The sequence below is a fragment of the Ambystoma mexicanum genome, chromosome 2q (assembly GCF_040938575.1).
Source record: "Ambystoma mexicanum isolate Mex_15411 chromosome 2q, UKY_AmexF1_1, whole genome shotgun sequence".
NCBI lineage: Eukaryota > Metazoa > Chordata > Amphibia > Caudata > Ambystomatidae > Ambystoma > Ambystoma mexicanum.
In genome coordinates this window covers 611,284,001-611,308,889 of record NC_090924.1, presented here as the reverse complement: position 1 = coordinate 611,308,889, position 24,889 = coordinate 611,284,001, and the positions used below count along the sequence as shown (strand labels likewise).

At 47.5% G+C, this 24,889-nt stretch overlaps 1 protein-coding gene across 2 annotated transcripts in view; it reads left to right on the top strand.

Moving 5' to 3' along the window:
* MYD88 (MYD88 innate immune signal transduction adaptor) overlaps nt 1–24,889 on the top strand; it is a 134,843-nt gene that overhangs the window by 7,466 nt on the left and 102,488 nt on the right. For both annotated transcript variants that reach the window (XM_069647754.1, XM_069647755.1), the window contains one exon: nt 4,921–5,486. In XM_069647754.1, coding sequence (XP_069503855.1) covers nt 5,165–5,486 — 322 coding nt within the window. In that variant the 5' untranslated portion in view covers nt 4,921–5,164. The remainder of the gene's footprint in view (nt 1–4,920; nt 5,487–24,889) is intronic.

The window sequence follows — 24,889 nt, the reverse complement described above, 5'->3', positions numbered from 1 at the left end:
TTTGGGTGATTCTTTAGATGACAATGCATGGAGGTTGTTATGGCGAATTGCTACTCCCTCTCACGGTCTTCCGAATGTGGAACAACATTTATAAAATGTGTCATTGGTATTCTGTCCTTGTATGTTGTATAATTTCAATCATAGTATCTACGATGCCTGTTGCGGAGTGTGTATCAAAATTGGATTGTTTCTACACATCTGTAGAAATTGTCCTAAATTGGGGAGGTGTTGGAGGTAGAATTGTTCATGCTTTATAAGAAATTCCACTGGGTTTGGCTTGCGTTTAACCGAGCAGTCGTTCATGTAAGAGTTCTGACTCGATGTCTCGGTTCAAGTGGGATTTTATACCTACACTCTGGCTGGCTGCAGACAAATTACGATCTGATGGAAACGAACGCAGCCTCCAGTTAGGCTTAGTTGACAGCAGTTTATAAGGTACATCTTTGCTTGTGATAAAGTTATGTACGCAATTTTAGGCGGGGTTGTTTGTGGCCGTATGGCACCCTTACCTGCAATATATTTTGTTATGGAGAATGGATAAATATCCAGCAAGATATCTAGCTTTGGGTATGTCTGACATTCAGTGAAAATGAGGACAGGTTAACAATTTAAGAGCACCAGGAACCGTGGGTTGCCGCGCCTTCAGTGTCAGGTTATAAAATGCACTAGCAGCCAGTCGGTAGAAACTTAAAGAGGCCCGTGCTCGTGGTGCCTGTTGTATGTGTCATGAGGAGTTGGTTTTTAATTCTACTCGTTCGGCGCCTGTGCTGATTTGTATATAGAGGTTTCCTCCTTTGTTTCCAGCTCGGGTGCATGAAGAATTGAGGTCCACAAAGATCATGGTTTCATTTTTTTATTGAATTCTTCAATTGATGGAGTAACAAGTGGTGCCGACACGTGTTTCAACCTTACAGGTCTTTTTCTAGGCTACCAATATAGTTTGGGTACAGAATGTCATTCTAGTGAGCAATCGGGATTACAACCCAATGTGCAAAATGGCATAGCACGCGGGCACTAGACAAGGGGGGTAGTACCCAACGTTGCAAATGGCTTACTCGCGTGAGTTCACTTCATGCCATGCCAACCACGGAATAAGTATTTATGGGGTATATGGCCTCCACCATGCATGATTAAATAAGCACAATATACATGATTCGGCAGACCACCAAGCACTGAACCAGTAGATTTAACGTATGCTCACCCAAATTAAACGGACAATCTAATTGGTTTATGTATTGCTAAATGGCCACCGCCTTAAAGCACAGAGATTCTCACTGAGGTAATACCGAAAGGGAGGCACTCACAACACTGCCAGCCAGCCCACCAGATCTGTAACACACCAGCGCAACCCCAAACTGCACTGGACTCGCCCAAATAGCACATACCAACCAAGCACCGGCCCTCACCGCCAATCTCCATTTTTAAACCACTCGGGCAATGACCTCGGCTTACTCAAGAACAGGGCGGACCTAGACCCACAACCTCCAGCAACCCAGGACGAACTGGGATGACCAGACACTCATGCACCAAGCATAGATGAAGGCAAACATATGCCCCTCACCCACCAGGTGAGCATTTACCACCAACACCACTCCTAACTGACAACCCATGCAGTTCTAGGACAATACCAACAGTCTCGCACAAACCTTTTCTCTCCTTTTTGTTTTAAAAATCTTTTTTCCGAATTTGTGATGCCACATTCACATGTATATACAAAAATGTAACTGGATGTATGTTGGTTTTAACTGAATTGTGTAAACTTCATGAAATAATGCACACAATGTGATATCGGACACCATGTCACCTCACTTGGAATGGTCCAAACACACACATCATGTGGTTGAACAATGACACCCTGTCAAATTCATTACAATGGTTGGAATACTCCACACGGGGCTCTCACACTCATCATGCACTAAGCACAACTCCTATTAAACAACCTATCCATTATCATGTACCCAAACTATATTGGTAGCCTAGAAAAAGACCTGTAAGGTCAAAACACGTGTCGGCACCACTTGTTACTCCATCAATTGAAGAATTCAATTGAATAAAATCAAAAAATGAAACCATGATCTTTGTGGACCTCAATTCTTCATGCACCTGAGCTGGAAACAAAGGAGGAAACCTATATATACAAATCAGCACACGCGCCGAACAAGTAGAAATTAAAAACCAACTCCCCATTCAGTGAATATGTGTTGTGTAATAAATCCGATGGTATCATCACTCCTTTCCCAGCGGTAACCTCCTCCCATGAGGCATGGGAATGTCAGCTGCTACCTGATCCTGACCCTAGGGGCGGTTATATGAGGCAGGATCACATATTGGGAGACGCATTCCCGGAGAGGGTCGTGGTATCATCGGTTGAGACATGGTATCCCCCTTCCCTTTCTGAGGATATATCTCTGACTCCCCATGCCCTAATAGCCTATTGTAATACCTCCCCTCTTCCACCCATGGAGAATAGTAAGAATCTGTTGTTTATATTCTAAAGGCCAACTATCAGAATCTAACCAGCCTTGTAAAATTGTGAAAGACACACTTCCCACATACTCTTCTTCCAAACCTAGTTTGCCTTTAATACCCATTGCAAACATTCATACTCAGTTTTCAACTACTATTCCCACAATCCCCATAACACTTGGTCGAACACGAGGAGTGCAGTAATGCAGAGCATGGGAATCCGCGCACACGTGTGCCTGGGATCACCAAAGCAAGAAACACAGAGGCTGCTGGCAGGAGCGGGTTGTTCCTCTCTGTGCAAAAGGAAGTCTGTGGAGCCAATAGCTCAGGATCCTGAAGGGAGAAGGCTGCTGGAAGCAGGTGACACGCAGCGAGAATGCCAGAAGCCAGCAGAGGGCTAAGAACTGCGCTTGGCTCACCGGAATCCCATTTGAAGCAGACGGGCACAGCTGAAGCCTCAAGAAGCAGGAAACCAGCGGAGGAACGGTCACGAAGCAGAAAGAAGCAGAAGATGGTCACCGGCAGACCGCAGAAGCAACAAACAACACCATCAAGAACTGGTGAGTCCACAAAGAGACAGAGGGAACACTGGGGCGCATCGGCGGCTAAGCCAAACTGGAATATTTGCAAATAGTGAAACCAAGAGAGAAAAGGAACGGTTTATGAAACGAAAGAGTTTTCTTAGTGGCAAGACTTTCACGTTTGTCGATGTATGTTACAAGTATATGAGAGAGGGACACTAAAGAGCCCATATATAAGAAACCAAGTATTTTAGTCAAGAAGGCTAAGATGCAGACCCATCAAAAGTGGGAGAGTGAGCAGGAGCTCGCACATGAAAAGCCCTGGCAGGCGAGTACACCGGGCAGTTTCAAGTGTGTGTGTGTGTTTTCAAGAGGCCCTGGCAGGAGTATATACTAGGCAGTTGCAAATGTGTAAAGGAAGACGTGGTAGGGTAATACACCAGGCAAGTTGGAAGTGAATAAGATGTAAGAAATAGCCTGCAGGCTGGGTTGCTTTAAGAGACTTGGGAACCAAAAATCCTGACAGGAGAGTACACCACATATTCTGATCACACATGAAAGAAAGACAATCGGTTTTGAAGATAACTTTTTTTTGTTAATCCAAGGGTAAGTCCAGAACTGTTATTTGTAACACAAGAAAAAGCGATGAAGAATCCAGGGGAAGGGAAGTACCTACTGGAGCAAGGATATCTATCCTTGAGAGACTTCTTTTTGTGGAAGTAATACACATTTCATTTCTTTTAAACATTTACAAAACACTCTATGCCAAAGACATCCTTTTCCCTTTACAATTCCTTTGTTTAGAATGTGAGGGTCAGAATAGTACTTTGGACACAGAATGGTTTTGTTTTGGACATTTCGACACCGACAGATCATTGGTTTTGAGTTTAGTTAGGAAAACTCTTGTAGTGCAGGGACAGCAAGGCCTTTTCCCAGCTCCTTTTACGTTCTAATAAAAGTATTTAGCCAAAATCATGTCTAACTTGTGTCCGTGTATCATTCCTGACTCCTCACAGTTGTTAAAACAGACTGTGTGTATCCTCGTGCAGGGATGAGGTTGAATGTATCCGACCTGTTACCCTGTAGTATTGGGTGATAACCTTTTGCCAAATGTAAAAAAAGTATAACTTACTGTCTTCTATGATTCTAGAGAGTGCAGGGAAGAGTATATTAATTTGTTACTTCTCTTTATGCATCATTGTTGTCTCCTGTGCTTAAATGACTACGACTCCAAAGCGGGGTTCTCCTTTTGCGTCCTAAGGCAAGGTACACATAGTAGGGGATACCACTATTCCTATCGGGCCACACCCATATCCTACCCACATACATAATTGCCCATAAACTAAAACACCTCTTCAGATTCTTGACCTAGAGCTTCCAGCACCCGATTCTACCATGCTACACACGCAAGGCGCGGGGTCATTAGGCAAGGCTGGCCCCCATCCTCGCTTAGTGAAATACATGGTTGTTTCCGACAAACATTTGTGGACAAGGATGACCTACCCAGCCCCATGGCGAAATATCTGGTGGCCTCCAACAACTATTTCTACAAAGTATATCAACCAGACTTAAGAATAGAAACTATGCTAAAGTTCTGGACAAACATGCCCATAAACCCTAAGAACCCTCATCGATGCAAACATTACACAGCACTTGCGACTTGCAGATAACTATAATGCCCCAGAGCAGCCGTCCACCGCAAGAGGTTGTGCAATTGGCAAATGTTGTGCTTAATAAATGTTGCATCCCATGATTTACTCATGCACTGCCCTAAAGTATACTGAAGCTGTAGTACAACTACATGTTAGTGTAATATTGTGAAAAACAAATAAAAGAAATCCATGAGTTGCACTTTTCCTGAGCTATTATTGCCACATGCAAACTGTTTTTGCAGTGCATTGTTACTTACTTTATTTCTATTTTTATTTTTCAGCCTGACCACACTTTGAAGATTACTGCATGTATCAACTAATGGACCAGTCAAATGCCTGATGAACTAAGGGTAACCACATTAGAGACCCGGAGGATGTTATTAGCCCTTCTGTGTTTATAGAAGTTTGTAAAGGTTATGCTTCCTACATGTTCATGACTGAAAGTTAGATGCGAGTGATCAAGGAACAAGTGTGATTAGTGCAAAGGTTAAGGACACGGGACTCCTTAATTTGGTCAGCTTCATCATGGCTAAGGCCAGCTCAACAGACCTGGCTGATTGTGATATGAACGCTATCCCACTGGTTGCCCTGAATTTTCATGTGAGGAACAAGTTGTCTATGTACCTGAACCCTCGGACCATGGTGGCAAGTGACTGGACGCGGCTAGCTGAGGTAATGGGCTATGGTTACTTGGAGATAAAAAATTTCGAAGCAGCCAGCAATCCAACTGGGAAAGTGCTGGAAGATTGGCAAGGGAAGTGCTTTCGAGCCACAGTTGGTGGACTTCTGGAGATGCTGCAGAGGATCGAAAGGCATGATATCCTCACCGACCTCAAACAGTATATCGGTATGTACTGAACCCTAAAAATGTTTTGATTTGTACATTTTTCATTAACACTACATGCTGCACAGGGCTTGTGGGTGGGGTTAAAAACACAAGATGAGATGGTTAAACAATGCTAGTTTGTGCGCTTGTTGAGAAGTGGAGCTAGAAGAACAAAGCTGTTGTAAGGATACTTCAGGGCACTTAAGGTTGGTTACTTCACAGTTCCTTTATTCAGTAACATGAGGGGAACCCACTGGCTCCCACCACACAGGTTTCAACTGCCTGGTTTGGAACGCCACATTCCCTCACTCCTACATCAACATTCTCACCTTCCAACATTTCTCTTTGACCTCATGCCTTACAGACTAGCCTCACATTGACAGAACCATGAAACTTACGAACTAGAGATGAGATGGCACCAACCCCACTATAACAGCCAAGAACAGGTGGGAGCTATGTGATCTTGACCACATGCACCGGAACGAAGGCATTCCCAAACATCTAAACACTCCTCCCACGTACACATCAAGAAAAACTAGATAAACCACATACGCATGCACCACATACTCTCACCACTCATACATTTAAAGAGCAACTACGCTCTGTAAATACTTGGCATTCATAGATGCCTCAGGACCCACCTCCACATGTAGTTCCATCTCATTCAACCCACCTCAGTGTACTCCTACACTCTTGTTGTCTCAGAGCACTAACGCTCTATAACAATTGGCATGCTCACAGGCGTCTCTTGTTATCTACACTCGGTATGCTCCAATCCATATCCGTTACCACATAGTACTCGGTGCATCGCATCCTAATCTGGCAGTATACTCATTTCACCTGCTCCAATCCAAGCATCCGGTGCTACTCACATAGCACAAAATCAACAAGTACTACTCATGTAGCACAAAACGACATCTGTTGCAACTCATGTAGCACAAAATTAATTTCAACATCCTTATGGGTGAGATATTTAATAGGAACCAGACTCCAGGCACACCATCAGTTCATCCACTCCAACAACAAGGCACAGAAACTGTACTGCACCTGTGTGGTGTTTTATAATTTCATCAGCACTCGTATAACTGTTTACTGAATTTCCAGTCAGCAGCGCGTCGCAGCGCAGTAAATAATGACCGTTCGTTTGTATTTGCACACCCGGACTGCCGTTAATACGTCAGTTCCGGGGCTTTGTTTATTTACTTCCTCCTGCCGTACCAGTGTCACATGATCGGCTATTCCCCGGCACGTGACGCCACATTCCTCTCCAACTTAAATTAAAAAAAAAAAAAGAATAAATAGATAAATATATAAATAAATACATTTTTTTCCAAAGCAGTAAAATGTTAAACCGGATTAGTGAATTCCAGTCTCTTAAGTCTATCTGGATGTGCTTTTTCTCTGGTAAATTCCATCTACCACATACCCTTGCAAACAGGACGATGGTTTTGGTTTTCCCCTTAAGTGGTATCTAGGATTGCACCTTTCCGAGGTATCTTCAGGTACACTCTCCCAACGGATTGTTTTTTCTTGCGTATTAGGAGTGTTCAGCATTTCAAATGTCTCATCGTGCCTTGGTGTCGAGTGGTTTACTAGCTGGTATGGGGATTGACTGAGTGGCCAGTGTGACAGTTCAGATTCCTCCCTGGTGGTTTCTTGGCCTTCCGGTCGGTGCAGCGACTGACTCATGGGTCAGTTTGACAAATTAGTTTCCTCTCCTGTAATTTCTTGGTTTTCCTCCCACAATTCCGAAGGTACTTTTTTGAAATGTGAGATATTTCTTGTCACATTCTCATTTCCTCGTGTAGCGGTGACCATGCTATGTTTGGCTGCGCTTACTGTCCAAGGCTGATACTCAAAGTTAAGAGACATCTTCTTCGGTGTGGCGCAGTTTTTGACAATGACCGTATCTCCAGGTACGAGCTCTCGGTGACTGGCTCATCGAGAGATACTCTCTCGTTCATTCCGTTTCCTTCTTTTGGCCTCAATAACAGGAATATCTGGTTCAGGTGCTATCCATCGAGGGTGTATTGGGAGCTCAGCCTGTATAGGTACTCCAAACATGAGTGCTGCTGGGCTTATTCCTGTCGAGGAATGTGGAGTTTGTCTGCGAGTCCTTAAGAATCGATACACTGCTTTCAACCATGAATGTTTTGTTTCTTTGGCGATTCGGATGGCTTTGTTGAGTGACCCCATAAACCGTTCAGCGTCAGCATTCGCTTGTGGCCATCCAGGGGTGATTTTCCTCTGTCGCACGTTGAGATCTTGAAAGAATTGACGTAGTTATTGACTAGTGAAAGGTGGTCCATTGTCACTTTTAATTTCTGATGGGATCCCGTGTATAGCAAACACTTTCTCAAGTGCTAAGATCAGGGTCTCAGCATCCGTGGACTTCACATGTTCCACTTCTGGGTATCTACTAAATTCATCTATCAAGACAAGAAGATAACCTTCCCCAGCAATGGTGCAAAAGTCTGCGCTGATAGCTTCCCATCGTTTAGTACTTCTTGAGGCATTTTGAATAGGCTCAGTTTTTTCTGTTCTCTGTGTAGCTTGGCATGCTGCACAAGATTTCACTAGTTCTATCACTCGTTGTTGCATGTTCGCCATCCACATCCTAGACTTTAAATATGCTGTTGTTTTCACAATACCTTGATGCCCGTTATGCGCTAGTCTGTGGGCTCTGTCTTCTAATGAACCGGGTAGTACAATGCGATGACCTTTTAATATCACTCCTTCAGGGGCTATAGTAAGTTCATGACGGATTCCAAAGAGAGATTGAAGCTTGACTTGTGCCGCTGCCCTGCGCTGAGTCACAGATGCAAGGAAGTTTTTCCAATTTCCTGACTGGATGGCTGTTATGGTAAGGTTTAAAATGACATCTCTCTGTTTCATTAGCAATCTCTTGCAATGTCAATGCTCGCCGGCGGGCACAAGCTACCACATGGCATACATGTTCTTCCGTCTCTTTTGCGTGGTGGTCTTCTTCTTCTGTAGCAGGTCGCGGGTGGCGTGATAGATAATCAGCAGGATTATCTCTTCCTGGTCTGTATTCGACATCTATGTTATATGGCTGAAGTTGAAGCATCCATTTTTCAATGCGTGCCGGTGGATGAGGTGACGAACCTTTAAAGATTGGTATGAGTGGTTTGTGATCTGAAAACACTTTTGCTTGTTTGCCTAGCAAGTATACTTTGAAATGCCTGCCTCCCCACAATATTGCTAAGGCTTCTTTCTCTATGTGTGCATCATTCTTTTCTGTTCTCATCAGAGCCCGACTGGCAAAAGCAATAGGATAAATGTTCCCATCATTGTCAGTCTGAGTAAGCACGGCTCCTAGGCCAACTGGGCTGGCATCAACTATAAGTTCAGTATGGGATCCCGTTTCTTGATGTCAAAAAAAGCCATCTTTGTGGATGCAGACAGTGTGTCCTTGATTTGCTGAAATGCTTGTTGGTGAGTATGCAACCATTCCCATTTTTGATCTTTCTTTGTTAAATCACGAAGAGGACTTGCTATCGTGGCTAAATCTTGCACAATACGTTACCATTCCCATAAAACTTCTTACTTCAGTAACTGAGGTGGGTGGTTTGGTTGTTTTTATGTCATTGATGTTTTTATGTCATTGACTGGGCTGGCATCAACTATAAGTTCAGTATGGGATCCCGTTTCTTGATGTCAAAAAAAGCCATCTTTGTGGATGCAGACAGTGTGTCCTTGATTTGCTGAAATGCTTGTTGGTGAGTATGCAACCATTCCCATTTTTGATCTTTCTTTGTTAAATCACGAAGAGGACTTGCTATCGTGGCTAAATCTTGCACAATACGTTACCATTCCCATAAAACTTCTTACTTCAGTAACTGAGGTGGGTGGTTTGGTTGTTTTTATGTCATTGACCTTGGCAGGATCTGGTGATACCCCTTTCGCATTAAAAATATATCCAAAGAAACTTAATTCCTCTTTTCCAAATTCACATTTCTCAGCATTCAGGGTTAAACCAAATTCTTCCAACCTGCTTAGAACTGCAGCTAGGCGTTTGAGGTGTTCACCTTCATTGGACGCATATACAATTATATCATCACTAATATTCATCGTCCCATCCAGGCCAGTAAGAACTTTTCTGATTTCATGTTGAAAAACTTCTGCCGCTGGTGATATTCCGAAGTTTAGACTTTTGTATCGCCGCAATCCAAGGTGGGAGGAGAATGTAGCGATATCTCTCGACTCCTTAGCTAACTTAAGCTGGTGGTATCCAGATCTGAGGTAAGTTTACTGAAAATGGTTGCTCCTGTTAAGTCAACAATGAGTTCATCTATGGTCGGTGTGATGTGGCGTTCCCTTTTAATAACTGTTAGGAAGTCGCATATCAATGCAAATTCTTATTGCATTTGGTTGTTTTGGTTTTCTTGTGATCACCATGGGGGACACCCATGGCGTTGGTCCTGTTGTTTTCTCTATGATGCCTGCTGCTTCTAGTTTATCCAATTCTTCTTTTACAGCTTCTCTCATATGAAATGGTACTCTACCTGGTGCCTTATTTCTTGTGAGTTCTCTGATTGCTTTTTGCACTTCTTCCTGTGTTATATCTTCGTCCAATATTAATTTCTCAGCCTCCGTAAGTGCTGGGAGTTTTACCTTCTCCAGATAATATTTTTGCGTGACCTCTTCTGGTTTGCCCGATGCATAAAGGCGCCTGTAAAATCGCTCAAATATTTGCGTTATGTCTGCTGTTTGAGTTTTCCTGTGCCCCTTCTCGTCCTCCAGCACCTTCACCGTCCAGTCCGCCCCCTTTCCTTTAAGCTGTCTGGCTAGAAGAGTGTCTGCTTTATTGGACTTAACATAATACCAATGTTTTATTTGCAAAAGATGTTGCTCCACCTTTTTGGTCGAAAGGGAATCTAGCTGGCCTTGGACATGTCGTAGTGCTCTCTGAAGCTTAATTGTAGGTGTCCGCATAATTTCAGTTTGGATTTTGGCTATAGTTGCTTCTAGTTCCTTTTCCCATTGAATGTTTTGTTTATCTCTTTGGGATTTAAGTGCGATTAACTGGCCTCTAGTGACCACTTTCAGGGCGTCCCATCTGGTTTCAATAGATATCTCGGGTAGATTATTATGCTCTAAATATTCTTCGATATGTTCTCGGAGGGCGTTCCCTGAGATTGGGTCCCTAATTATGTCTTCTGGGATTCTCCAATTCCATAATCCAGGGATCTTGGGAAGGAGTGCGATCTCTGCCCACAAGGCATGATCGGATAGCGAGATCGAGCCTGTTTCTATCAAGAATTTTCTCCAATATGCGTGAGGAGACCAAAAGATCGTCTATCCTTGACATCGTACCATAAACATGCGAAAAGTATGTAAAGCCTTGCTGATTATTGTTAATGTGCACCCAGGCATCTTCCAGCAACAGATTGATCATTCTTTGTTTTAAAGCATTCAAGGGTGTACCCTGTCCCTGTTGTCTGGGACCTGACCCATCTCGCTTGGGATCCCAAGCTATATTCAAGTCCCCTCCCAGTATAATGTCCCCTTTGGCGAATCTCTCTAACTTATCAAGGGTTTCTTTAAGAAAGCTATCCTGCCCCGTATTAGGGGCATATAGGGAGGCGAATGTAAGGGGGCGTCCCTCTATACTTGCACTAAGGAAAAGGTATCTCCCTTGTTTATCTGCCTCTGTGGAGCTAATCTGCATATTAATGGAGTCTCTCACTGCTATCAGGACCCCTGCTTTCTTTTCGGGGTTGTTGGCCTGTATCATCTTATTATACCCTCTCAACCGGAGTCTGTTTCTGTCCTGCCTTCTAACATGTGTTTCCTGGAGCATTATGATATCATATTTCCGAGAGGGCGCTAGAGAGCCGTCCAAGATGGCTGCTCACTAGAGAGCTCCGCACCGATCCCGAGAAAGATCCTGATAAAATAGCTTTATTCTCCCCCGAATCCCCCCATCCACCTCGATAACATACCCCAAGTCTCTAACGGCTGGCAGATACCAACTTCATCTCCGTCCGCCATTATCCTGGTCAACGCAACGGCGGCAGGGGCGAGGCCGCAGCGGCGTGGCGCTTCGGCGGCGAGGTGTCCGACCCTCCAGCATCATCCTCACCGTCCCCAGATTCAATCAAGGAGCAGGCTGCCAGGCGGGGTGGGCGGCGCCCGTGCCCCTTGGAGGTGGCACCCGCGACAGGCCCGAAATCCACGGCCCGAGAACAGCAGGGGCGGCTGAGAACCCGCCAGACCCACCTGCGCCATCGGCCCTCTGGCCGGTCGGGGCGCTGACGCTTGCATCCAGCCTACAGAGCCCTCCAGACACAGCCGGATAGTGAGGGAACACATCTGAGCCCACCATCGGCACCAGGTAGGAGAGACGGCCCCCCCCCCCGGCCACCCCGCCGGGGTCTCTTCCCCGGCCCACAGATCCCTGCACGGCTGCTCGGCCGCGTTCCACAGGCCTCCGACTCCTTAAACTGCTAACGGCCCTTACCACAGGCCCATCTCCAGCAAACGATCAGGCGGGTGGCCCATGCGGCTGCCCCACCCAGGCCGCGCGAGCCCGGCCGTGAATGTGCTTTAAAACTCACAAACTCTCCAGCCTTCTAGATCTACACGGCCCGGGACCCACCATCTCCAAAACGCCCTGCCGGCGGGGGCCCCGATCGCGGTCGAACGACCAAAGGACATATCGGGGGGACTCTTCGCTGGGGCCCACGCCGCGCTGCGACAACTCCTCGGCAGCGGCGACCTCGTGGAGGGCCTCTGCTGTTATTTGGTAACCCGACATCGGGACACGTCGACCACAGCGCCACACAACTGTCACCCAAGCCAGACGAGTGGGCCCTTTCCCGCCACACCCAACGAAGTCGGGAATCCATACCAGCATGGGCAAAACAGACAAATCGCAGCAAAAATTGTTGTTTGAAGCCGGGGCCATAGCTAAAACTCCGAAGCAGTCGAATCGAGAGATGGCGCCATCACCGAGCATGGAACAAGAAATCGAGTTAATACCCCCCCCCCAATCTCTCGACATACGAGAAATACTGCTCGATCTCAAAACCGGCATAGGCAACCTTGATGCCAAAATTGACACCCTCTCATCCAAAGTCGATTTAATACAACAACGCCTTGATAAACACGGCGAGAGGCTCGACACTGTTGAACAGAGGGTCTCCGATCTGGAAGACAACTCCACGTCCCTGTCCTCCAAAGTGTCATCATTAGAACGCCAAGTAAAAGAAATTGTCGCCAAAAACGAAGACTTGGAAGGGCGCAGTCACCACAACAACATTAGACTGGTTGGGATCAGAGAGCAACAAACTCCTGCAAAAATGGAAGACTTCGTGGAACGATTGTGCAAAGATATCTTTGGAACAACCACCTTCTCGCCACTATTTGTGGTTGAACGAGCTCGCAGGATCCCAACCAAACGCCCAATTCCAGGATCGGCACCTCGCCCCATAATTGGCAAACTGCTGAATTTCAGAGACGCGATCTAATACTCAGGTTGGCCAGGGACAAAGGCGACATTCAATTCGATGGCGACAAAATCCAAATATTCCCCGATTTTTCACCAGAGGTGCAAGCGTCCCGAAGAGCCTTTGGTGGGGTTAAACGACGCCTCCAAGAGGAGCAAATTCAATATTCAATGCTTTTCCCAGCTAAATTACGCATCCTCCACGCTGAAAAAACACAATTCTTCTCGTCACCAGAAGAAGCCAACAGCTTTATCGATAATATCGGATGTCGCCCATTACGTGAAATGCCTAGACCACGAGGGAGAGTGAGGAATGGGGGCGATCCGCCCTGAAAAGCACCCCACATTTAGCTCGATTTAGGAGATCGGGAAATGAGCAAAAGCCAGTTATAAGACACCTCGGGATAGGTGTTCTTGGAGGGCACCAGCGCCCCGTGCACAGCACTGTTCACAATGTTACTTGTGGGGTGGGTGGGGTCACATTCGGGCGGGTTGGGGGTTTGCCCGACGGGGAGGGAAAAAGGGGAGATGGGACACAAGTTGGGGAAAGTGTCCCCAGAAGAAACAAGCCAAGAGTTTTAGACGTGTGCCGACTGGGGCCAAAACCAGCCCCACCCGAACCCGACCGAGAACAATGTCTCCACCCTGGACTTACCAATATCCTTGTCGGATCAACATACACTTAATGTACTTAATGTACTTAAGCACTCAAAACCACCAAACGGCGACAACAACGGAGCAACTCTAAGCAAAATTCAAGCTAGCTACATGGAACAGCTGCTACACTACCTTTGACGCCACAACGTTGATGTGGCTCTCATACAAGAGACACATCTACGACCGAACTCAGAAAACCACTGGGCGAAAACGTGGGGATGCCACAGATGCTTCGCCTCGTTTTCATCATACGCAAGGGGAGTCGCCATACTCATCAGCAAAACAACAAACTTCAGACTAATTCGGACCCAGAGCGACTCCGAAGGGAGAACACTGCTCGTTCAAGGAACCATAGACTGGGAAGAAATAATCCTGATCAACTCCTATGGCCCCAACATCGACGGTTCCAACAATTTTGACTGGGTCCAGACCCACATCGCATCAAACAGGGAAGCCACAATAATATGGGGCAGCGATCTGAACACCCCGCTCGATCCTCGTACAGACAAAACACACAAAACAACCGCTCCTCGCTCCAAGGCGAGTATGCAAATAACCGAAATATGTAAAGCGCACAATCTCATCGATATATGGAGAAGCAAACACCGTGACTCTCAAGAGTTCACCTTTTATTCCTGGGTACACAAATCCAGCTCAAGACTTGATTACATCTTAGTGTCGGCACATAGCAGACTCCAATGGGGTGAATACCAAATCCTACCCAGGTCCATCTCAGACCACTCAGCGGTCATCTTAGTGTGCACAACATCTCGGAGCGACTTCACCAGGTCCCAATGGAGATTCAAGCCCAGAGCCCTCCAAGATCAACTCTTTGCCGATGAACTGCGTTCCGAACTGCGCGCATTTCTTGAGACAAACCAAGGCACGGTGGCTTCGCCGGGAACACTCTGGGAGACACTGAAATGTTTTATCAGAGGAGTGTGCCTAGCAAAAGAAAATGGAATCCTAAAGAGGCTAAGGGAAGAGCTAAACACATCCGAAAATCGCCTCAAAATACCTGAGCAATCAGCTACAGCTACAAATACTCCCAGCTCGCTAGCCGCTCTCAAGGCAGAATTGGAATCCTTCAGATCACCAGCAGATAGAGAAGCCAAATTCCTAGCAAGCCACCACAAAATCCACCAGTACGGCGAGGGGCAACGACCCGGTGCGCTACTTGCAAGACTAATCACTGCGGAACGTAAACCCACGACAGTCGAAGCAGTGCGGGACACGTCGGGAACCCTCGTATACTCTGAAGAGGACATACTGGAAACATTCTGCAAGTTTTACCAAAACTTATATAACTCCAATTATTCCAGGGGGCCCGCCGAAATAACAGAATACCTAAATACAAACGAACTATATTGGACGAGCGCCGAGCTACGCGAGCCATTGAACGCACCCATCACCACAGCGGAGATCCTAGAAGTCATTAAAGAATTAACGAGCACCAAAGCCCCAGGTCCAGACAGCCTAATGGGTGAATTTTACAAATTTTTCGCAGACATTCTTGCCCCGCTCCTGCTCCAAGTCTTCGAAGAAGCCATAGCCAAGGACCAACTTCCTCCAACTCTTTACACGGCGAATATCATTCTCCTACACAAAACAGGTAAACCCAAGGACGATTGCGCCTCCTACAGGCCCATTTCACTAATTAATCTGGATAACAAAATTTTTGCAAAGATCCTGACCAGGAGGTTGATGCCACTCATGCCCGCAATGGTTCTGTCGGATCAAGCAGGATTCGTTCCAGGTAGAAATACATCATTCGGCCTCAGAAGAATGTTTGGAGCGATGGAGGCCCTCAACCCAGAAAATCAAGAGGTGGCAGTACTTCTCGACGCCGAGAAGGCGTTTGATTCTGTGGAATGGCCCTTCCTATTTGCAATATTAGAACGAATGGGCCTCGGCAAACGATTCATCCAAATGATAGGCCTTCTCTACAAATACCCGACATCTAAAATCAAACTCGGCAACAAATCCTCCTCCGAAATCCCCTTACGCAGAGGGACCAGATAGGTCCAACGACATAGCACTCTTCCTCCGCGACCCGTATGACAACCTGAATCCGGTGATGCGAGCAGTCCTTAAATTTGGCAACTTCAGTAATGCAAAATCGATAATTTTCCCTCTCACGGAATCAATCAAAGAATTTCAGGATGACTTCGGCTTCCACTGGCAACACTCGAAGGTCCGATATCTGGGGATCATCATGTCCAGAACCAGCACCAACATCATGCAAGACAACTACGAGAAGACACTTGACACTATCCAAACGAAAGTGAACAGATGGAAAACGCTTCCCCTCACACTTTGGGGCAGAGTGTCCCTAGCGAAAATGATGATCCTCCCTAAACTACTTTATCTTTTTACAAACATCCCCCAACTACTCATGCAAAAATTCTTACGGCGAATCAAATCCATCCTCCTCGACCTTATTTGGGCTGGCAAGGTTGCCCGAATAGCACACAGCACTATGATCCTGCCCATAACGCAAGGCGGACTGGCTTTACCCGATATAGAAAGCTACTACTAGGCAGCGCAAGCACAGTTCCTGAGCCATTGGTATGCAACACACTTCATCCGGCCACATGTGCAAACCGAAAGAGCTCTAGCAACACCCTATCTTCTCCGCGCAGTTATACTTAATGAACCACCGACACCCTCAACGCCGATGAACACAATGGTCACGACACTTACGTTTTGGAAAAAAATCGCCAAAAGGAACGGAATCCAAACCAGATATCCCCCCCCCTCCTTCCGGTGAGAAGTATTGCAAGGATACCCATAACATCTGAAAAGGTTTTCTAGCTCTGGACCAAGAAACTGCAAATCCATTCACTAGGCGACCTGTTTCCGAACGGTTCGTTCCTCTCGATTCAGGAAGCTCAAGACAATGGTGGAAACAACGCCCTCAAAGTTTTCATGTACTACCGAACCCAACACGCCATGCAGTCTAGCTTTGCCACGTTCCCGCTCCAACCACCGACCTGGCCACTGCTCCACGGAGGGATTCAAGCCCAGGGTGATGGCCGCCTGGTGTCAAATAGCTACAAGGCCTTGCTAACAGAAAAACTCACTCGCTGCTCAAAAGCCCGAACAAGGTGGGAAAGAGCGCTGAACACTAGGATACTCGACGAAGACTGGGCATACATACTACGACTCACAAAAAAAGTGGCAATAAACACAAGGTACAAACAAATTCACTTCAACTTTGTCCATCAGGTCTACCACACTCCAGCAAGACTTCACGCCCAGAGGACGACAATATCCGCCTCCTGCTCTCGCTGTGGGCACCCGGAAGCCGACGTTGTCCACCTGGCATGGTCGTGCCCCGAAATAGTAGCGTTCTGGACAGCAGTCCTATTGAAAATCTCAGCTATAATTGGAGTGCAACTAGAACCTGACCCAACACTGACCATGCTAGGTCTAACCAACCAACTACCAGAACATACCAGAAAACTGGCGAACCTACTTTTGGTCCTGGCGACAGACGAATAGCTTGTAACTGGGGCAGAGGACCGCCACCAACACTAAAGCAATGGCTCCAAGATGTCACCTACTGTCAAGACACCGAAACAAACTACTTACGAACTCTGCCCCTCCACACACGCCCCCCCCCGATATCTGGGGCCTCTATATTGCATACCTGTTAAACGCAGATGATGACTCGAGCTTGCAGTCTTCACCTCCAATACAAAACTGTTGCGAGCAAACGGACACTTCAATAGCAGCCATGAGTGCCGAACAACAACAACACTAGAACTGATATGAAACTGAACCCGACATTAAGCGGAGATCGTTCCGAGGGGGTCTGGGGGGTTAAAGGGTCTTCTGACCGGTGCACGGTCTTGTAATGTCTCACTATTTCATTGTTGTAAAATTAATAAAGAAAGTTCCAAAAAAAAAAATATCATATTTCCCTTGAGCTAGGAACTGTTCAACTTTCTTCCTTTTAACTGGGGAATTTAGTCCGCGGATATTGTATGTTAGTACTTTCATCCCCATTGTATCTTCAGGGTGTGTTTTGCTATGAATTTACCTTGTCGAGTTCCCTTCTGATCCTGGCCCTTCCCATTCCCCGACCCCTTCCCCAACTGTATAGACCCAAACTTGTCCCTTCCCTCTCCCCCGCCTCCCTCCCTATCCCCTCTCCAACTGCCCTGAGGTGGGGTTTGGGTCCTATGTCCGCTCTGGCGTGGAGCCGTCTGCGCCATTCCCACTATATCTCAGGGGTAACTTGTAGGGTATCCTAAAACCCTCTAGATTCCAAGTGATTTATCTGGATTCCTCTCCCTCCCTCTGTTGGCCCTTTGGCCGCGGTTCTGTATAGTGTGCACTTATCCACCGACGTTTGCGCGGGCTGGATGAGCTCATCTTCTCGGAAGCTATTGAAAGTTGTTCTTGTAGATATTACGCCTAATCCTAGTGTTTCTTGTAGTGTGTGACCTTCCTTCCGCCAAGATTTTTTTTTTAACCCAGTCTGTTCTGCTGTGTACAGGTCGTTCCCTTGTTGTTCCGTGTGTAGGACCCTCTGGGTCTTGTATTCCCAGTATTTGTCTCCCTTCGTTGCAAGACGTGACCCTCCTTTGTTTCCCTTCCCACGTGAACAAAAGTCCGAATGGGAAAGTCCATTTGTATCGGACCTGTTTCGCCATTAGCTCTTTTAACACTGGGCCCATTTCTCGTCGCTTTTGCAGCGTGGATTGCGCCAGATCTTGTTATAGTTGTATTTCTCTATCATGCATTCTAATCTGACCCATTGTTCGGGCTCTCCGCAAAATATGTTCCTTCTGCTGGTACGAGGTGAATGCGACCAGGACATCTCGAGGCCTCGCCCCTGGTTCTCCATTTCTTTTGGGGCCCCCCCTGTGGACCCTATCTATCCCCACCTCTGTTCCGTCTTTTGCGTCTAAAATGTCCTTGAATACTTGCTGGACCGCTTCCTTAAGATCGCTGTCTCCCACCGTCTCCACCATATTCTTAATTCTAATATTCGATCATCTAGATCTGTTTTCTAAGTCCTCGCATTGCAATTCAAGGTTATGGGTCAGAGTCAACAGTTGCTCCTGGATTTCTGCGTACTTTTGTACTTCTTCGTCGAGATTCTGTGTTCTCTCTTCCAGAGTGTCAGTCCTTTCCCCCAGACTAGTTATTTCTGTTTTGAACTCTTGCGTAACTTTCCTCATGTCCGACTTCATTGCCTCAAATTGGGATTGCACTGTTGCCATGAACTGCGACTGAAAATCTCCAAACCAGCTCTTCATATCCTCCCTTGTGGCCATGTTGTCGGGATCTGTTCCTGCCCCCTCACTTTCTGAAAGTGCCTCTCGAGTTTTCTGTCTGGTAGAATAATTGAGGGTAACTACGTCTGCGCCCCAAAGCTATGGCAGACTCTGGTCCTGCTTCTTTTGTACTGCTTTCGGGGTGGCCTGAGCAGGTTTCCCCCTAGGTTTGGGCATAAGTGATGGTGATGGCCCCCTGCGTGGCACTACTCCTCGCTATCTCTCCTCAGTTGGGAGAGGGGCGGGTGGAGAAATTAGCAGTGCCTCTGTTTATTGATCTTCTCCGATGGTCTAGTGGGGGATCCTGCACCTTTTTAGCGTTCCGGAAACAGATCGGGCAGTATTGCAGAATCAGGTTATATATCTGAAAGTGTCCCTGTAGAGTTTGTGTGGAGGAACATGTATTGTGGGGGGGAATCGGAGAGCTGAATTCCGGACCCGCTCCCAGCCCCTCGACTCCAAGATACTGGAGAGGGAGGAACGCATATAGTAGCCGCCAGGGCCCGTTCCCAGATTATGACTGTTTTATGGTCTCATTCCCCCTCTTCCTCCGAACAGGTCGCTGCCGAATCGTACCTTATTTTCCAGCGATGGTCTTCCCGTCCCGCTTCCGTCCTTTTCGAGTGGCTGCTGCCAGCGCCCGACGACGCCCGCGCCCTCCCCAAGCTGCTCTCCAGCCTCCGATGCCTGGCCCTGGGGATCCTCGCTCTCTGGGCCCAAACTCCTTTCCCTGCTTTATGCGGCCGCGCCCGTCCAGCTCCCGACTCCCTTGGCGTTCTTCCTGTGTCTGAGCGCAGTTGGATCCCACCTCGCTCGGGCAGCGGGTGTACCCCGCCCGGCGGGCGCGCTCTGCTGATGTTTCGGGTCGGGGCACCGTATCCCCGCTATGGGCGCAGGGGGGGCCCTCCTCTGCTTCCACGGGTCTCTACCCCCCGGCGTCGCCTGGCACCGGCAGCCTGCTCCGCTTTCCCCGTGAGACGTCTTCCTCGGCCGGGCCTTGTTTCGCGGGCTTTCTCCACGGGGCAGTCGTAGTCCGCACGGCAGAGCCCCGTCTCCCTTCGCTGTGTCTGGCGCCTGGGTGCGTATTACACCATCAATTCAGGGCTTCCATATGAGGCTCGCTGTTTTTCAAAATTCCATGCCTCATGGGCGATGTAACGACGGCGGTCTGATGTGCTTGTATGCGCGGCCAGGAGGGGAGAGGACGGAGCAAAGATCAGGTATGTCCTACCCGCAGCACCGCCATCTTGGAATCAGAAAAGAGGAAATGCATAGAAACTCTGTATAATTGGAGAGCTTGGGCATAGTAGTGATTGTTATTTTAGCTTGTTATTTTAGCTTGTTATTTTTGTTTGTTTTATCCGTGCAGGGAGGAGGCCCAGGAGGGCCGTTGTGTGGTTTGCGTGCATGTAAGGAAACTGTGGTTTTGTATGAATAAGGAGACCGAAGGGTGAAAACTGGTGTAGGGGAAGAAAAAAGTAGTTTTATTTTTACATTTTTTTGTCAACAGAGGAGGGGGAAATTGAACTGTGTTTTTGACAATATGTGCATAACTGTGTGGCGCATTAGCACAGGCGTAGCACTACGAACAGGCCCACGGGAGACGTGACCATTGGGGGAGAAATGCCCACATGTGCAAGGCTCTGCCGTTGTACTGCGACGGGATCAAGAAATATCCCAACCAGTGGGTGACCGAGACTAGGGGATGGGGGGATGCCCTGCTCCTGGCCAGAGAAGGGCTCCTTTGACAGAAGTATACTAGAACACATGTCCATCTTTTTGACAGCGAAGTACAAAGGGAAACAATTACAGAACAGAAGGGAAATATTGAACCTCTGGAAGATGCTCCAGGATACAGAAGAGCACAAGGGGGAAGGAGGGGCGTGCGACGATGGTAAATGCTCATTCCCGAGAGAAGATAGGAAGGCCTCGACTGGGAACAAGGCAATATATCCTTTAGCAGCCTGTCCCGCAGCGGGATACACAAACCCAACATATTTATCTACAGTTTTGAATGTATCGACACCAGCGACAGCACCTAACCCCCCCCCCCATAGGTCTCCCCTCCTGCTGTCGCAGCACACACAGATGTTAGCCCAAGAGACCTAGGAATAGCACCGGCATCAACGCAAGCAGAACTAGCCACACTGCGGCCGGCATGTGATGTAACAAACTTAGACACGCCTGTGCAACAGGGGATGAATGGAAGTCAGGAGATTTGTTATTCTGGATAGACCACACGCCTATAAAAACTGTACACATAGAGCGGGGCGGTGATGCGGACACCTTGGATTATGAGAATGTTGGGTTTCATAGGGGAGACTAAGAGGAGTGGAGTGAGTTTGATGAGGTTGAGGACGGTGAGGATGGAGAGGCAGAGCAAGCGCCTCAACACACCCTGAGGGTGGAAAGTTTATGGGACGGCAGGCTGAGGGAACGGTTTGACCGGATGGCAGTAGCAAGGAAAAAGCGTAGTGCAATAAAGGGCGGAAAGAACAAACTGAAAATGCCCATAATACAGAAGGGGCCAGGGAGGCCACACTATGTACCATGGGCTCAGATGGACAAGAATAACCTAATAAAGGCGCTTCCAGCCCTTATGGCGAGCGTGGTTAAATGGATATCCACTTTTGTAAAGGACACAGCGGGAGTACCCCTAGCAATGGTAGACGTGAAAAGCTTACTGGTGGCTGCGATCAGGGATCAGGCTGCCGATGTGTGGGTGAAGGAGGGGTACCCGGGAGTAACCCTGAGTAACAGCACTCATGATGGAGACTTGTTTAACAAGATCAGAGCAAAATATGGGATGCGCTGCGGCGACCGTTCCGAGACACGCCAGATTTGCAGTCCATTATGCAATGTACAATGGGCAATGAGGAGGACGCCGCACTACTTAATTCTTAAGGTCCAAGAGATGTGGAGGGCAGAAACGGGTAACGCCTGGGACCAGTCAATACCCTTCTTCTTTTTTATAGTAAAACCAGTGGTCGAAGTGTACGAAAAGAAGTAGTGGAACTATGTTCCCTGCTGGCCTGCACCCACTCCCCACAAACCCCATCACCACGTCCCCTCCCACACACAATACACCCCCGCCCCAAACAATTGCACCTGCGGTTTAAGGGAATGTTCAGTGCAGTGCACTGAAAGTGCAAGTTTCAACTTCTTCCTACACTTTTATTTTAAAACAAAACCGTTCCGGAACGGTTTCTTTTTAAAATAAAAGTATAGGAGCTGTTGAAAGAAGAGCATAGGCACAATACTGAGGTAGCCATAGGCAAAATTGAAAAGAGTATGAAATTTTGGGTAAAGTTGCCTCTAGCAATGATGAGGCGAGGCGCAATGCTCAAGATGGTGGTCTTGCCCAGGCTCCTGCATTATTTCGGGAACATTCCGTACCTAATACCTAAGAAGTTCTTCACCAGACTGAACGGCATGTGCTGGGATTTCCTGTGGCAAGGTACCAGGAATAGGGTGGCACTATGGAAGTTGCAGAACTTTTATGAAAAAGGGGTAATAAAACTGCCTAACTGAGGTCTATTACGAAGCAAGCCAACTGCAATATATCGCTAAATGGCTCTCAGACGAAGCGACCCCTGAATCTAGGTTGTTTAGAGCAGACTGTGCCCCATTTTATTTAAGAGATGATTTGGCTGCCCAAGACAAATGACAGCGCGTCCTAAAATGATGATGCTTGGGTGGAGGATCTGGCGCCGAGTATGCCGGATGATGGAAAACCCAGTCCCATGCTCCCCTCCGATACCGCTGGTTGCGTTGGCTGGGGGAGATGAGCAGCTACGAATGACAATTAGGAACCACTGGAATCGGTGGGGTTGGTAACTATGGGAGATGTCTGGCGGGAGGGGACTATCATACATTTTGAAGAGCTAGGAGAGGAAGTGGGGTTACATGTGGGTCAATATATTACATATCATAGAATGGTGCAGGAAATTAAAAAAACTTGGCCTGCGACAGTACTGGAAGAAGAGCCAGATTTTACCGTAGACATGATATACGATATAACGGAAGGAGGGCATGAGATCTCTAGATTGTACGAAATGATGATGTCCAAGGTTGGAAAAGAACTAATGCAATTGAGACTAGACTGGGAAGCATTGGGGGGAACCCCGATAGAGGACGGGATGTGGGAATGTGCCCTGGGGTACCATAAAAGGTGTCAAACGCTAGATTAAAACAGATACAATTTTATATATCACGCACAGGGCATACATGACACCCCTGAGGATATCGAGGTTTGAAAATGCCAGCAGACAAGCATGTCCCAAATACGACAAGGGGAGCAGTTGCCAAAATTGTGTAAAGAAGAATGTGAAAATTGTACTATTGTTATTTTCACTGCATATTTGGTTTGTATTTGTTTTGTTTATTTGAATATGTAATAAAAATTGTTTAAAACAAAAAGTATAGGAGCTGTAAAAGGTCATTAAAAAAAAAGTACAGGAGCACCGCTCCCGCTCACTTCGACCACTGAGTAAAACAAGGCCTGCCCAAAGAAGTACAAAAGGCGCTCATCAAAATTGTGCGGGTTGAGGCAAAGGAGTGGCCTGAAATTCAAAGCATTATAGTGCATCATTGTAGGAGAATAAAAGAGTGTGAGAAAGAAACGCTTCAGAGGCGACAGGCAGAGGAAGCGAAACTAGTACAGAATAAATTAGCTAAAGTGCCTGTAGTGGTCTAGGGACCGACGCCAACACAGATGGAGGAGGCAGGATGTACCCCTAGCTTTAGAAATGCCAGAATAGCCACGGTGTGGGCTGAAGGAGGACAAGGACATTGGGGCGGAAACCCACAATTCTCTGGGCCACGGTGGCAAGGAGAACAGCAGCGAGGGCGTGGTGGGTTCAGAGGATCAAGGTGAGGGGGATTTGGGGGAATGTGACCCAGAGGAGGAGGAATGGGGCAATATTGGAAGTGGGGAGGGGCACTTCTCTAGGGAGTGCAGGAGTAGACAGGGTATGGGATATAGCTATGGTCAGCAGAACTATGGCCCACCACCTCAAGGGGCCCCTCAAGGACTGACCCCCCCCCCCTAGAATGACCTCAATGCCTTATGAGATACACCATGCTTACACTCAGTTACCCCCACAGATCCCAGGCCCTCCCCCGCTGCAACACCCCCAACAGGCACTGCACAATTACCAGCCTTACACCAACATGCAGCAGGCAGGGAGCGCGAATGCCTTTGGTGGCGTGCCCAATGGTACAGTGGCCCCATTTCAAGGCGCTACAGTGGTGGGGGGGGACCCTTTCTCGTTTCCAGGAGCACCTATCCTGACTAGAGAGCCCACAGGGAACACTTGTGTCCAGTCCTGCCGATGACCCTAAACCCATAAGAGAAACCCTTGGGTCGAAGAGAGGAGGGGAGGGGCAGAGATCGGAAACAAACAACATGCATCAGTGAAGGTGACTTCCCGCTATCTGACAAAACTCGACACGCGGGGACTCTCTGGGGCTGTTATAACAATTCCATATACAAATGATTTAAATGTAAAGGTGGGAGCAAGGATAGTACATGCTCCCCTACTGTATTCTGAGAGCTCTCCTGTCAACTTGCTCGGCAGGGATCTGCTTAGCAAGTGGAACATGACAATCTCATCATTCACGGACAACTGCATTGTCTGTGCCACGCTAGGCATGTGCTCAATGAGGGCGATGCTTTTAATACACGCCATGGCACGAGACGTAGTGGTGCGAGGCATTCCTGTTGACCCAGACATGTTAATCGACAGCATAACTGTGCTTGTGCAAGCAGTGCTGCAAATGACTTAAGCCTGCTGGAGAGTGCCAACTGATTTCATTTTCCACCCTGTAGTGTCCCCAAAGTAGTGACAGCCCTAGATCTGCAAGGGTTGTTGGTGTTGGCAAAAAGAATTGTCCTCGGCACAGACAGCCAGGGAGGCCAGTGGCACACTGTATTGCGTATTCATCCCACCGTACCATTTTGAAGACAATGATGATGATGGAGAGATAATACTTGAGATCTGCATCCC